We start from the raw sequence: 15707 nt of genomic DNA, 5'->3' as shown, positions 1-15707 counted from the left end.
AGTAGGTAGGTACATAGGTTTTACAATTTTCAGTCTTTTTAAACTTGATAGAAATACTATTTTATGTTTAGCGTGTTCCCAAGTTTTGTCTGAAGAGCTTTGTGAAAGTAACCATGTTTAATAAAATGCAGATCTATCAAATTTACAAACTAGATTCATTTATTGGTATAAATATAATTCTGATTGCAATAACAGAAAATCACAGATAAAAAGTAAATTGATAAATAATTTTAGCTTTTTTACTAAACTAAGTTTCCTTAATTAAAATTACTTAACCTTGGAAGCTGCCGCATATAAATTAAACATTTTGTGTTATCGTAGAAAAAATATGGAATTTCGCAAACTTATAATATCGAAGGTTAACTTTTCCAGACATAATTTGCCACATGCACTTTATTTGCTACATGCACATACATGTACCAAATTATATCTCGGAAACGCTTAAGAGGACGGTGTTAGCTTGCAATTGTTTTTCTCCCAGTGAATTTTTTCGTCAGCGCATGCATTAAGCTAGTGTAGCTATATTTATTTCTGGGAGCAAGTTCAAATTCTTGCAGAAAAAATTTAATCTGCAAAGTCAAATAAAGTGCTGCTTCCATCAGTTAAAATTTCATACAGGCAGCCACCCCCCTTTTTTTCAAGAATATAACTATTGGATGTAAACTGATGATGAGTGGAGAAAAATAATAGAATATCTGCTTGCTATAGCGTATTGTTTTAACACTGAAATGATATCCAACATATAACATTTAATCCTGACTAGCCCGATACCTAAGGACCGAAATTCAAGAACTTACGCAACGCCAATAACGAAGGGATGAAAGCCTGGTTCATGCAAGTTGCAAGAAAATGCTATTCCCCTTCATGGGACCAGCAAATAAGTATGCAAATAATTGGGATAGGGAATTCTTGCAATTAACTAAAGTGCGGACAAGGCTTAATTAAATCACATTTTGAATTGAAATTGTACATACTTACGGCTTGACGATAACTGCAAAACTGCATACTAATCGTATTTCGTCCAACGCACTATCACACTTTGATTTTGATTTATATTGATTTAAAAAACAAAATATTTCAAGTCCGATACTGGTTAAACAAAGCTATATAATTATTATACTTACAAACCTTACGGTAATACAACAAAACCAGAGAACATGTCACGCGATTTATCTCTGATATTTTCGATGTCATGTTTCTGAAAAACCACGTCCTCCCCGTAGATGGTAAATGGGGCCCAGATTGTGTAAGACCGGTAAGCCTGGATTTGGTGTTTTTGAAAGAGATTCTTTGTTTTTCTTAGTGCTTCACAAACAGATGTTCCCTGGCACAACTCACGATAAAATACTTCCATAAACTCTTTCGTGGCATCATCACTAATACGCCATAGTGTGGCGAGAACAGTGCGAGCGCCGGCTGCAATAAATGCCCGAGCAATACCTATGACACCTTCGGAAGAAATCTCACCTTGCCCAGTATGACAACAGCATAAAACTACCAAGCTAGCTAGCAAAGAAGTATTTATAATATCCTTTTGTGAGAGAAGGTAGTCGTCTGGATAAGGAAGAGTCGAAGTTGGCCGAGTCGAGGAAACGTTAGGGGAAAGCATTATTTCACCTCGAAGTTGTTCACCGTGAGCAGCGATATGGATTATGCTAGCCCCAGATAAAAGATCCAGTACAACCTGTTTTCTAGCTTCACGCCCCACTAAGGGTCTAGCATTGAAGAGCTTTGAAAGACATTCAACTTCTCGAGCAGCATTTGGTAGGGCATGGGGAGAAAATTCTTTTCCATTTAAGGAAACCGTTCCAACGGTTGGATTACCAACAAACAACGCAAAACCAAGGCCCAGATCTTGAGAGCGTTCAATGCTAAACCTTAGAGTGTGTAATGATGGCGTAACTTGAATGCTGTAACTGTGGGATAAATATGGCAACCATTTTCATCAATCAATGACGAAAATGGGGCAAAAAACAATTGCTTGTCAGGAACAACTATAAGCTTATTGCCTTTAATCACATCGCTTACAGGGTCAATCAGCAGTTTAAACAATGTTTTCAAAATACCGTCTTGGTTTAAATCATCATGTCCAAAAGCAGGTTTTTTAAAAAGAATTTTAGACGGAGATTTTTCTTTAAAAACGTCCAAAGGAAGAATAGATTTTTCATGAATACTGGCCATTGAATCGAGTTTGAAAAACGAAGAATCCCGATTAACATTCACATTCACCATTCTGAATAATTCACTTATCAGTTGCACAAATGTTTCCAATCGTGCTTCTGATTTTGATACTCTAAAGATTACTTCTTCATTTAACACCCAAACATTGAGAAAACCTTGCAAATCGAAAGCAAATACTATAATGGAAGTATCGTTACTGCTTACCTGGAGGATGCTCTGTAATTCTTCTATTTCTACCTCTTCTTCACTGTTCTTGATTCTCTTCCATCCCGCATTTGCATAATCGAACATTTTTGTATTCAAAGATTTATTCTTTCTTTCAATGGAGCAATGAAGTTCTTTAGCCCTTCCGAGGTCAATGACTAATAATGCAGATTCAATGCGCCCCAGGGAAATTAAGCAACCCATCATCATTACATGGTCGGTAAAGTATTGTTTAGTGAATGACAACTTATTTTGGTCTGGTACTGAGTTTAAAAATATTTTGTCAAAGATGCTGATAGATTCCATTAAACATGATATTGCACTTTCATGCTGTCCTAAACATCGATGTACATCTCCCAAATTACTTTTACTACTTGCTAAGAGTGACGGATCATTAATGGTAATGCTTATTTCTAAACCTTTCTTGTAATAGTCAATGGCTTTCTCATATTCTCCTAATCGAAGGTAGGCATTGCCCAAATTGCCATTCTGAATGGCTATTCCAGATATATCGCTAATACCAGTACTAATTTCTAATGCCTTTCTGTAGTAGTCAATAGCTTTCTCGCATTCTTCAATGCTAAGGTAAGCATTGCCCAAAATGCAATTGCTATTCCCTATTCCTGACTTATTGCCAATGGCAGTACTGATTTCTAAACTTTTCTTGGAATGCTCAATGGATTTTTCATATTGTCCTAAACATCTATAAGTATCGCTCAAATTGCCATTGACCATTGCTATATTTAACTGATCGCCAATAGCGACACTAATTTCTAAACACTTTTTTTCATAATCAATAGCTTTTTCATATTCTCCCAAGAATCTATAAGCAATGCCCAAACCGTTATTCGCACCTGCTATCCCTGATTTATCGCCAATATCAGTACTGATTTTCAAACCTTTTTCGAAGTAATCAATAGCTTTCACGTATTCTCCCAAACTAACGTAGGCGATGCCCAAATTGACATTGTTCGTTGCTATGCCTGACTTATCCCCTTTAGCCGTACTCATTTCTAAACCTTTTTTGTAATAGTCAGTAGCTTTCTCATACTCTCCGAAACTAAGGTAAGTATTGCCCAAATTGCCATTCCCAGATGCTATTCCTGTCTTATCGCCAATAGCACGACTCAATTCCAAGCCTGTTTCGCAATAGTCAATGGCTTTCACATAGTCTCCTAAACTAATGTAGGCATTTGCCAAATTGCCAGTGTTTGTTGGTATTCCTGACTTATGACCAATAGAAGTACTCATTTCCAAACCTTTTCTGCAATAGTGAATGGATTTCTCATAATCTCCTAATTTAAGATAAGCCATGCCTAAACCGCCATTATTATGTGCTATTCCTAACTTATCGCCAATGACAGTAGTCATTTCTAAACTAGTTTTGAAAGAGTGTATGGCTTTTTCATAATCTCCAATTTCAACGTAGACATCGCCTAAATTGCTATTGTTACAGGCAACTGCTGACTTCCGGCCAATATCAGCACTCATCTCTAAACTTTTTTTAAAATAGTCAATAGCTTTTTCATATTCTCTCAAGCCTCTATAAGCACTGCCCAAACAGGCATTCGCACTTGTTATTCCTGATTTATCGCCAATATCAGTACTCATTTCTAAACTTTTTTCCAAGTAATCAATAGCTTTCACGTATTCTCCTAAACTCAGGAAGGCAATGCCCAAATTGACATTGTTTCTTGCTATGCCTGACTTATCCCCAATAGCCGTACTCATTTCTAAACCCTTTTTGTAATAGTCAATAGCTTTCTCATACTCTCCGAAACTAAGGTAAGCATTGCCCAAATTGCCATTCCCAGTTGCTATTCCTGTCTTATCACCAATAGCACGACTCAATTCCAAGCCTTTTTCGCAATAGTCAATAGCTTTCTCATATTCTCCTAAACTAAGGTAAACACTGCCCAGTTTGCCATTAATTTTTGCTATTCCTGACTTGTCGCAAATAGCAGCACTGATTTCCAAACCTTTTTTGAAATAGTCAATAGCTTTGTCATGCTCTCCTAAACTATAATAGGCAGTGCCTAAATTGCCATTGTTAGTTGCCACTCCTGAGTGATTGTCAAATTGAGTGAAAATTTCTAAGCTTGTTGCAAAATACTCGATAGCCTCTTCATGCTGTCCTAGATGTAAACGGGCAGAACCCAGTTTCTCACAGGCAGTTGCTAATCCTTGAAAATTGCCAATTTCAGTGAAATTTCCCTATATTTAATGTAATAGGTAATAGCCTTTTTATACTCTGCTAATCTAAAATGGGTATCACCTAAGTTGAGAGTGGTGTTTGCTCTTTCTAATGGATCATTGTTTGCACTGACAGATTTTGAAGATTTCAAATCCATTTTATTACCTTTTCAGGTGTCTGTATCCTTACTTCAGACCTTAAACAAAATTATGTAAAAACTTATTAGAAGAGGTTAATTAATGTATATACCTCGCATGGAAGAGTATTTCCTTCGTTGACACTATCGAATTTTGAAGTGTTATTGTGTTCGACACTTGTAATAGTGATAATCGGACAGGTGATAGTGATATTGAAAATGCAGCATGGGGCTGTTTTGGGATGAACCTTTGTTTATGTCCCCAAAAAGTGCCTTAACTCTTTTAAATAAATAATAATATAAGTTACTGCATTAGTATACATTCATTTCTAAGAGAGAGCCTTTGTTTACGTCCCGAAAACAGGACTTAACGAGTGATTAGTCCCTCAACACCAGTCCACAAGTGAGACTTGGGAATGGCCAAAGTCATGAAAATTGAGGACATATTAACAATGTATAAAGTGGCTCTCTGTTAGAAGTGAATGTATACTAATGCAGTAGACTTATATTATTATTTATTTAAAATAATTCACAGACACTTATTTCTAAACCTTTTGTGCGATAGCGAATGGTTTTCGCGCATTCTCCTAATCTAAGATAAGCAATTCCTAAATAGCAATTGTTGCTTGCTAGTGCGTTTACAATTATTTGAGCCGAACGATCGGTATAGGCACGTTGATTTGCAAAGAAAAGCATGGCACAGGCCTTAAAACAGCTATATCAGATATTAGAAAATGAAAATGTGTTCACTAAACGCGATTGTAATTATGTGCCGCACAATAGTAATTATGTGCTGCACTTGTCAACTTGTCAAGTGTAATAAGCCATACGCTCTTCTTCGGACTTTTACGATATTTGATAGTACCGGGAAAATCCACGCCGACTACTGTGGAAGGTATAATTATCATCTTCGGTCTATTCGTGGGCAAAAATTCAGCAGGCGGGCTTGGAATGGGTTCAACAGGAAGTCTCTCACATCCAGAACGTTTCTTTAGGCCTCGCTTTGACAGCTTACGAAGGCAAAGATTGCCGAGGAATCCAAAATTCTTCACGAACTTTCGCCTTCACGAACTTTCCGCTCTTGCATTGGCTCTTCGGACCCAAAATAACTCTTGATCTAGAATCTCTTGTATTGTTAAAGTGCCTCTATCACTTGTGGGATCTTTACGGATTTGAATAGAGTTTGAAAAATTAGTTTATAAGCTCTACATCCCTTTTTGATATAGTTAAATAGTTTTCAGTGGAAATATTTACATCTAAACATGATGATTTGCCTAAATTTCCGTCGTGCTCGCGGCCCTGGGACTCAGGGACCGAGTTCTTGTAAAACATAATATAATCAATTGTAATTTTACTTCGATCTTCCAATAACGTAAAATATTTTGAGAAAAACTCGCTCAGTTGCTACAACCATACACACGCACCGTTCCCGCATTTTTTTTTGAAAATCGCAAACTATATCTCCAGTGAAACTCTTCTAGTTTACATTATAAAAGACGGCGTGTTTGCAAATCATTCCTGAGTCCCAGTCCCCCCAACCGACGTATTTTGGAAACTATTTAATTATATCAAAAAAGGTTGTAGAGCTTATAAACAAATTTTTCAAGCCCTATTCAAATCCGTAAAGATCCCACAAGTGATCATGATATAGGCACTTTAAGGGTCTCTGGATCTTATCGGAAGAATTTCCAGAATTGTGCTTGAATTTCGATGCCAAAACACCAATCTTCCTGGCTTTACTCAAGCCGAACTCTTCGAGTATACATCGAGGTCATTATTTCCCTTCTTCTCTGCATCAATTGTTGCTTTTGCACTTTTCACGATCTGAGGTGGCCATTCATCTGGATCAGCCAACTAGACTAGACATTTCCACCACAACGCTGCTGACGTGTCACTGACGCCACGACTACCCATGCAAGTCTGCAGGGTTTGCAGATGTAGGAACATGCACTGATGGCTTTGTAATACATTCGCATGGCTTATAATTTTGCTGACTGTCACGGTTTGCAAAGAATTGTATCGATATCAGGGAAGTTTTCAGTATCCTCAGCTTTTTTCCAAGGAAGGCCAAGAAGTTCGCTCTCCCCTTTCCAAGGTTGACCGAGTTGCTCATCTTGATTTGGATTTGTGTTCAGCTCCTCTCTACGTTCGGATTCGATTTGTGAATGAAGAACAAACTGAGAATCGTTGAAGGACATCGATATGAACAGCATCTCGTCGGATTCGCGGATACGAATTTGGATAAATTTCTGGTGCCAATCCTCCAAAGGGGCAACTGGATGCAGGCGATTTCTAACCAACACACTCCGAAACGTATTCTGCATTTAACAAAGTGCGTAGTGCATGGTCCTGCATTTAACAAAGGTGCGTTATTGGAGGCACGTCCAGATATTTATACCCCTCATCTGACCATGCAGCCTTATCATAACACTGGGCAATCCGCATTCGTTTAAACAAGCTGCCTTTTTAGTGATCTTTGCGCTAACAAGCAATCTTTTTACTTTGTAGACATGGTACTTAATACATGCAGTATTAATTTTATACACCCAAATATTAAACCACTATGAAGGTAGCCTCGGAAAATTTTATAATTTGTATAAAGTAATTAGAAAGCTTTTAAAATTTAAGTTCGCCAAAAAAACTACACATTTTTAACAGTATTAAGACTCTCGTAAAAATCGCATCAAAGTACTCAGGTGCGAATTTTATATAACTTATATAATAGCAATTATATAACAGCTAAATATATATACTACATTCGAATGTACTCATTCATAGGTTGCCATATATATTTATGTTCGTTTTTTAGTTGCATTTTGCAAATCCGGCAGACTGATTACTCGGGGAGAAACACTTAATGTGCATAAATAACGACAAATTCCTTCAGGATTTATGTTAGGATTTTTTTAGTAACATATTAAACAAGCAACTGTGGCTATGCAAAAAATGTTTAAACTTGAAAAAGCATCTAATATTATATAAAAAAAGACATGTCAGAACATGTAGCGTGATTGTGGCGTGATCAATTTATTTATCTATGCAATTATTTATTTACACATCTATGCTTGAGTCAGTTATCTGAATGTTGCTGCAATCACAGTAGTGCAAAGTGAAACTGCAATAAAATTTGTTAAAATAGATTTCTCTATGACTTTTCACTTGAGGCTCGAGCTATATACAGCGGTCAAAATCTCGATCTTTGTTTATTGTTTGTTTTAAAATAATTTTGCTTTTTTTCCAAGGCTGATCAAGCTGCTCATCTTGATTTCCAAATGAATGTTCACGGTCATTAGTAGGATTTGTTTACAGCTCCTCCACGTTCGGATTCGATGGTGATGACCGATGAAGAAAAAACTCAGAATCCTCTTGTGTTTGCATGGTGACACTCGATAAGTAATTTAGCTTGTAGGTACACCAGGTAAGTATTTAATACTACAAAGCTATCGGGCCGTTAACCCGGGTCTTCATACTGTAGGTGCAATTACCTGGATACACATTTACACTGTTTATACACGTCATTTAATATCACGTTAGTCGTGATTTGTTAGCTCGCCACATTCACATACCAAATAATTATGAAAAAGAAATAGTTCTAATAAAGTTCTAATAAATAGTTTTAATCTTTTCTTGCTCAATAGTACGTGGCGTGCTTTTTTCAATGTCTGCTAGCTAAATACTTGTCTAGGACACGCGCATTAATTAAAACTATATCTTTTTCATCATTATTTCGTAATTGAAACCCGCTAATTACTGGCGTGGGCTAACAAATCACGACTAACGTGTTATTTTAGTTACGTGTAAATGTTAATTCAGGGATTTTTCCCGATGAAGGCCCGCATTAACAGACCGAAAGCTTTGCAGTATTAAATACTTCTTAAATTACTTAAACTGAGAATCGTTGAAGATCTCGATATATGAAGCTAGGGCATCGCGTCGGATTCAAGGATACGGATTTGGAGAAATGTATGGCGCCTATTCTCCAAAAGGGCAACAGGATGCAGGCGATTTCTCACCAACACAATCCAAAACTTATTCTGCAAGTAGTGGCCCTACATTCAACGAAGATGCCGCATTATTGGTGGGCATGTGCAGACGCGTGCTTATACTCCTAAGATCCGATTATAACCACTCAATAGATACTCCATTCGAATGTACTCACCCTCAGGGTGCGCCATATATATTTGTGTGCGTTATTTAGTCGCATTTCGCAATTCCGGCACGCTAAATTGAGGATCACGGGGGGGGGACACTTAATTGATGTGCATAAATAACGAGATGAACTGCTAAACCTGGTGGTGAGCAATATGAATTTATTGTGACTTTATGTTTAAACAGTGCAAACGAAATGGAGAATTAAAATTGCATGCACAAGCTCTGATTGAAGACATAGTTCTATAGCTAGACTATGATGTTCCAGTACAATTATGTTACATTTAATAACTCGCCATATCGGGTGTGTATTAATTTGTCATATTACAATTACAAATGGCTGATGCCTGCCCCTTTCATAAAACCGAAAAGTCATGACTTTACCCATTAGCCTGAACACAGACTAGAGCGACAGAAAGGATTAGCCCATTCATTGTACATGGTAGGGGGAACTGACACAATTTTATGCGGCAATACCTATATGTAGACTGTAAATAGTATTCAAAAATGACAGATGGACATTAGGAATCACAGCTGCTAACTTGTGTGCTGTCTGTTGAGCATTGAGACACAAATAGTGTCAATAGAGCATGAGAGGGTATAATCATACATTTTTCTATGAATCCACCAGTAATGTATTTTATCAATAATATCTTTCCTCAAAATTTGTAGATGATAAAATCATGTGCGATTTACATAATGCTGCTCGGTACTGCAATTATTTTTGGGAGTGAATATGCGAAACTCGATTCCTTATATACTCTCAAGATGACGTTATCTATCAATTAGATGTAAATATTCTTTTGGCAAATAGCTTCCGTCATCCCTATATAGGACACAAGGACTCGCATTAATATGCCAGGCTTCCAAACAACGCCTTTGTCCATAACGATAATTAGTGGTAATGACTTTTGAATCGTTCCACGCAATGTTATGGTTAGTTTGACACACGTGTTCCGCCAAGGCTGATTTTGAACTTTCAAAGTTCGAAACGGCCTTTTGATGTTCTTTTAAACGTGTGCCGAACTGGCGTTTTTGTTTCACCTAGATATTCTTTCTCGCAATCACCACATGTTTTAGAGTATACCGCATGAATTTTCTGTCTAGTCGCTACGCGATCCTTGGGTTTCGCGAAAATATGTCCCAGTGTCTGAAAGGGTTTTAAGCAAATTTTATACCACGATTATTCAGGATCCTCATGATTGGTTCTGCAATTCCCTGAATGTATGGAACTATAACAAAACCTGTTTTTTAGGAATCACCCCCTGAGGAATTGCATCTAGTCGGGACAGGGATTTTAGACATTCATTTGAAAAGTTTCGTGGATTATTGTTCTCTCTCAGTACAGTGAGGACATAATCACGCTCGTTGTCCCCAGCAACGCGATTGGATGTTAACGATTCAACTCTTTGAAACAAAGTTTTTGCCACAGACTTTTTATGACCTTTTGGATGGTGTGAGTAGAAGGATAGATATTTGTCCGTATGTGTAGGTTTACGGTAAACATCAGTTTCTGACTGCCCTTCAATATTTCTATGAACATAAGTATCCAAGAAAGCCATGTTTCCCTCACTCGTGCTCTACAGTTAATTGAATTGATGGCTTAATAGAATTCAAATGTTTCAACAAATTATCGATCTCATTTTTGTTAACCGCAGAGGCCGAATCGTCAACATGCGGCTAAAGGCTAAAGCTCTTTGCTCGACATCTTCCATTACTAGGTTAGCAATTACTGCCGAGATCGGGGATCCCATCGCTGTCCCAAAACCTGCAGGTAATAGTTGCCTTCGAAAGTAAAATAACTCGTATTGAGACAAAAGAATAAAAAATCGATTATATCCTCCACAGGAAACGATGTTCTTTGTGATAAATAAACAGTGGCGTAGCCAGCCTGACGATTCTGTCCCGCTATGTAAATTTCGAGTTATTATCATTATTCATTTCTTTAGAAATTCATTGTGTTCATATTCAATGAACACCAAAATATTAGCATAGCGGGACAAATCGTCAGGCTGGCTACGCTACTGTAAATAAATATCTTCTGTGAGTCTTTTTTCAGCAACTTTGATAACAAGATTGACAGAGATTTTGGTAAACAAAGGAAACGACATCAAACGATACGAGCACTTGGTCTGTGTTTAGAGTTTCACCTCTAATAAATTCCGCGAAATGAGTGGAGTTTTTTACTGTGTAGACAGTATTCCCAAAAGTAGGAGACAATGATTCTAGCCAAATACCTCGAAAGAGTATAAGTGGGAGAATTGACAAAAGACACGATAGGGTAAAGTGACCTCGCTAATTTTGTTAGCTTTCTTAAAGAGTAATAGGCGTTTTTTCAATTCTCTTTCAGCCTTACCAGTTGGGTCAGACTTAAGGACACTATAGGTGTTTTTGTCATTGAGCAATGCACTCGCTTTCTCGCGATAGTTTTCTCTGTCCATTACAACAACAACATTGCCTTTATCTGCTCAGAGCACAACCCTGTCCCGATCTTTCTTCAAAGAAAGCAAAGCTTTGAATACGTTACTGTAAATATTTCTCGGGGAGCCTTAGCACGTCTGAGGATGCTACTGACTTCAGCTCTTACCGTTAGCTTAGTTTTGTCGTTAAGGTGAAAAATTCCTTCTTCAACCGAAGCGACAATTTCAGCTATTGGAATTCGCCTTGGTGAAATAGCAAACTTAAGACCATGCTCTAGTCCTTTCCTTTCAATCTCCGTTAGCTCCTTAGTAGAGAGGTTTATTACCCATCTCTGTATAGAATGGTAACAACCATCTATACGTAATCTCAGGAAGGAAAAACCTTTCAGACACTGGGACATATTTTCGCGAAACCCAAAGATCGCGTAGCGACTAAACTGAAAACAGATGCTGTATACTCTATAACATGTGGTGATTGCGAGAAAGAATATCTAGGTGAAACAAAACGTCAGTTCGGCATACGTTTAAACGAACATCAAAAGGCCGTTTCGAACTTAGACAGTTCAAAATCAGACTTGGAGGAACATGTGTTTCAAACTAACCATAACATTGCGTGGAACGAGTCATTACCACTAATGATCGTTATGGATATATAGGCGTTGTTTAGAAGCCTGGTATATTAATGCGAGTCCTTGTGTCCAAAATAGGGATGACGGAAGCTATTTGCAAAAAGAATATTTACATTTAATTTATAGATGACGTCATCTTGAGAGCATATAAGGAACCGAGTTTCAACATCAGATCACCCCTGATGAAGACACTAGACCGGAGTGTCGAAACATAGGGTCGTGAAAGTTAATCTTTGTTAGCGATTACTTTTATTTATAAACCAGAGAAACGATAATTACGATGAATCAAAGTGTTTAGTAAATGCAGTTTCTATGCCCAAATATAAATTTGGTTATAAATATTGTCAGTGTACGGATCATCAGGAAAGCTTATTAACTAATAGCTTATTAATTAAGTTAACAGACTGATGTATGAAATCTCAGATCAGGTATGGCATATCATGTAGATCTGTATAACTTCTTTCTTAAAATCTATTAACATTTTCTTCGCTATGCCTAAATGAATGTCAACTAGTGCTTTTAATTAAAAGAATCGTAAATTTAGGCCTGAATTTGTTATATATGCGCATGGCGGATTTCACTTTCACTTAAACTTTGTATATTACATACCACAATATAATTATTTTGCTTGTATACTCTATAGATTTATGGTCGCATATGCATGCTAGTATATGTAGAAATATATGCTAGATATATGCATGTTTATGAATTCTAAGGCTACCGGAGCTAGCTATATATTAAACAAACTTACCTGTTGAGGAGCTAAGATTCAAGGCATGGCCTTTGTTGATCGCTTTCGGTTTGATCTTTGCTTTCCTCCTATTTCTACCGACGGTCTGATACTTTCATTAATGTATATTTATCCTTATATCAGTTAAGTTTTTTTTCCAATGCTATACTTGCCAACCCGTACGTGAACTGCATCAACGGCCACTTGATATGAATACATCAACTGAACTCCCTGGGTAGAGCTACTGCGCACGAGTCGCTTCCTTCTGAGCTTTGATTCTCGGAGAATTTTGAGTACAAGTTATGTCGTAAAGAAAGTGAAATTGTTTCACCGGAAACATAATTATATCGTCTTCGGAAGTGCTTAAGAGTTTCGATAAGTGCAAACTGATGCATTTTCAATATTAAGATGTTTTCGTATTTCGCAGATCTGCATGTCTATTATTTATTAAGTTCGTGCCATCTTGTAATCGATAGCGCCGGAAATGGTACTTGTCACTTGCGAAGGGTGTAAAATAATAAACGGCTTTTTTGCAGCGCTAACAAAATCGAACGCCTTGGCTTGGTTCATTGTTGGTGCTTGTAACCTGTGAAAGAACTAAAATCACCATTAAGTAGGGCCTAGTGTTTACAGTGATGTAGCCAGACTGACAATTTAGTACGGCTGCGCTAATATTTTAAGGCGGTGCGTTTCAGGTCAAAATGTAGTGAGAGGACTGGAACTCAAACTTTAACCACAGTCCTCTCTCCACATTTCGACGTTTGGTTACCCTTAAAAGATTTTGCCAATATTTTATTGTTTATTGACTCTAAAAATAACTAATTTCTGAAGAAAGGAATACTGCCAGATAATTTTCAATTTTCGCGTACTGCGTGGCTGAAAGCCCTGGGAAAATCAATATGTCAACTGCGATCTGACTCGTCGTGTGAGGTAAACAATTACGGTTGCCGTTACGTGTCTAGTTTTAGCGATTCTATAACTGTATAGAAACACGGTAAATGTTTTCTATTTCTTAAATGTAAATAATATTTAAAAATTGTAGTAGGCGATCGTTATGTGATTTCATTTCAAGCAATGTAAACAAATTGAATCATAACAACTGAACTCCCTTGATAGAGCTACTGCGCACGAGTTGCTTCCTTCTGAGCTTTGATTCTCGGAGAATTTTGAGTACAAGTTATGTCGTAAAGAAAGTGAAATTGTTTCACCGGAAACATAATTATATCGTCTTCGGAAGTACATAAGAGTTTCGATAAGTGCAAACTCATGCATTTTCAATATTAAGATATTTTCGTGTTTCGCAGATCTGCATGTCTATTATTTATTCAAATCGTGCCTTCATGTAATCGATAGAGCCGGAAATGGTACTTGTCACTTGCCAAGAGTGTAAAAAATTACCTTTGAAGCAGTTTACATAACTAATTTCTGAAGAAAGGAATACTGCCATATAATTATCAATTTTCGCGTACTGCGTGTGTCGAAAGCCCTGGGGAAATCAATATGTCATAACAACTGACGTGACCGACATGGTTATTATTATGCATGAGCAAAATCTAGCTTACTGGAATTCTTTGTTTTCTGTTTGGACGAACAATTCTAGTGAAAGCTATTGCCAACAACATTTGAAGCCGTTAAAGCGGATGTGAGGAAAGCTAAAGTATCCACGTTCATCAAAATAGTTTTCGTGACAAAATAAACACTTGGTAATTATTTGAAAAGCAATGATAATTACTATACCTGGTTGCCATTCCAAAGCTAGCATGGAACTCCATACAACTGTAAACTGCATTCTGCTATTTTGTGTTACTTAGATTGCTATTTTTATGCAAATATTATGTTATTTCAAATCCAATTTTACCGTCAACAAAATGCCTATAAAATACCGGCATTTAAGTCAATAAAAAATTGCCATTAATTTGTTTTCCAAGTTATCCAAGGCCCTCAAATGCTATCTAGATCCTCTACAGTCTTTTTTCCCATAATTATAAACTTCAAAGTTCCCAAGAAGTGGAGTTTAATAATAACCGATTATTGACCGAGCGTGAGATCTTTACTGTGAAACATCAGACCGTGGCTTTTTATATAATTTGTATGGCGAGAAATATTAAAATGATATTAATATGTGCATTAAAATATGAATATTAGTTTATTATCAGGAGTTTAAAGAAAACAAGTACAGTATCGGCATGCAATCATGCATGCACCTGTTATACTTATAGACGTGGACATAATTTGGCTTAAATTTACTGGTTTTAAAATTAGAAAATCACGCATCAACACATATCACGCGATGATAAATCTCGCCAAATATCTTGTTTACTAATTTGACAAAGTACACCATAATATCGTCGGACAGTTTTAGTTTAAGTCGACACCATTAATTTTACAGTGGCATTTAAAGCAATCTGTTTGCAGGTGGAAATGTTATTAACACCGAGTCAATTTAGAAAACCACTTTGACTTCAACAAGTGCATTGCTTGAGCCTGCACGAAAAGGTGTACGATCATGTACATTTAAATAAACTCGTCTAGCTAGTCTTTCAAAAATCGATTTCCTTCTCACTTTCTGTACCCCGTAAGATTTATACAATCACTGATAAGTCACATTTTTCATGCAAGATTGTTCCACCAGGCCTCCCTACCAGCTAGGTGTCTGACAGTAACACCAATGTTCAACATTTAAAGTTCTAGTGTCCTAATTTAAATTATATTATAGTTTTTTTTCCTGCAACAAATAATATGATTCTGCGTACGTTTTGTAAGGTTGTAGCTACGAAGTACGATCATGTAATTGTGAAGTCGTCGAAGGTAACAATTTGGCAGATAAATTGTTGATTGCGTTATCACATTGTAGGTGGTTTTTTATTTAGTTTCAAACAAAGAATACAAAACTTTTGATAGTAGAGCTGATTTCTATTTAGTTAATCTGTGAACGTCTTAAATCTGACATACAGAAATCCTTCAATTTTTCCAGTTGTCATCGTCACCAAGATACCCTTTAAGATATATAATTTTTTATTCCGTATTCGGAATTCAACGACTGCGCAGTTATCATTCCAAAACC

General features: G+C 36.8%; 1 protein-coding gene across 1 annotated transcript; it reads right to left on the bottom strand.

The window, feature by feature from the left end:
- Window positions 1-1129: 1129 nt before the first annotated feature.
- On the bottom strand, window positions 1130-6913 carry LOC114515566 (tetratricopeptide repeat protein 28-like). Its single transcript, XM_028534849.1, is given in 4 exon segments — window positions 1130-1935; window positions 1938-4599; window positions 4745-4775; window positions 6717-6913. Coding segments are annotated over 4 exon segments (3696 nt in total).
- Window positions 6914-15707: the final 8794 nt, after the last annotated feature.

This window comes from Dendronephthya gigantea, unplaced genomic scaffold (genome assembly GCF_004324835.1).
Source record: "Dendronephthya gigantea isolate DGI-Jeju-01 unplaced genomic scaffold, DenGig_1.0 000004F, whole genome shotgun sequence".
Taxonomy (NCBI): Eukaryota; Metazoa; Cnidaria; class Anthozoa; order Malacalcyonacea; family Nephtheidae; genus Dendronephthya; species Dendronephthya gigantea.
Note: the sequence above shows the minus strand (reverse complement) of the source record. Positions and strands in the feature narration are given on the sequence as shown.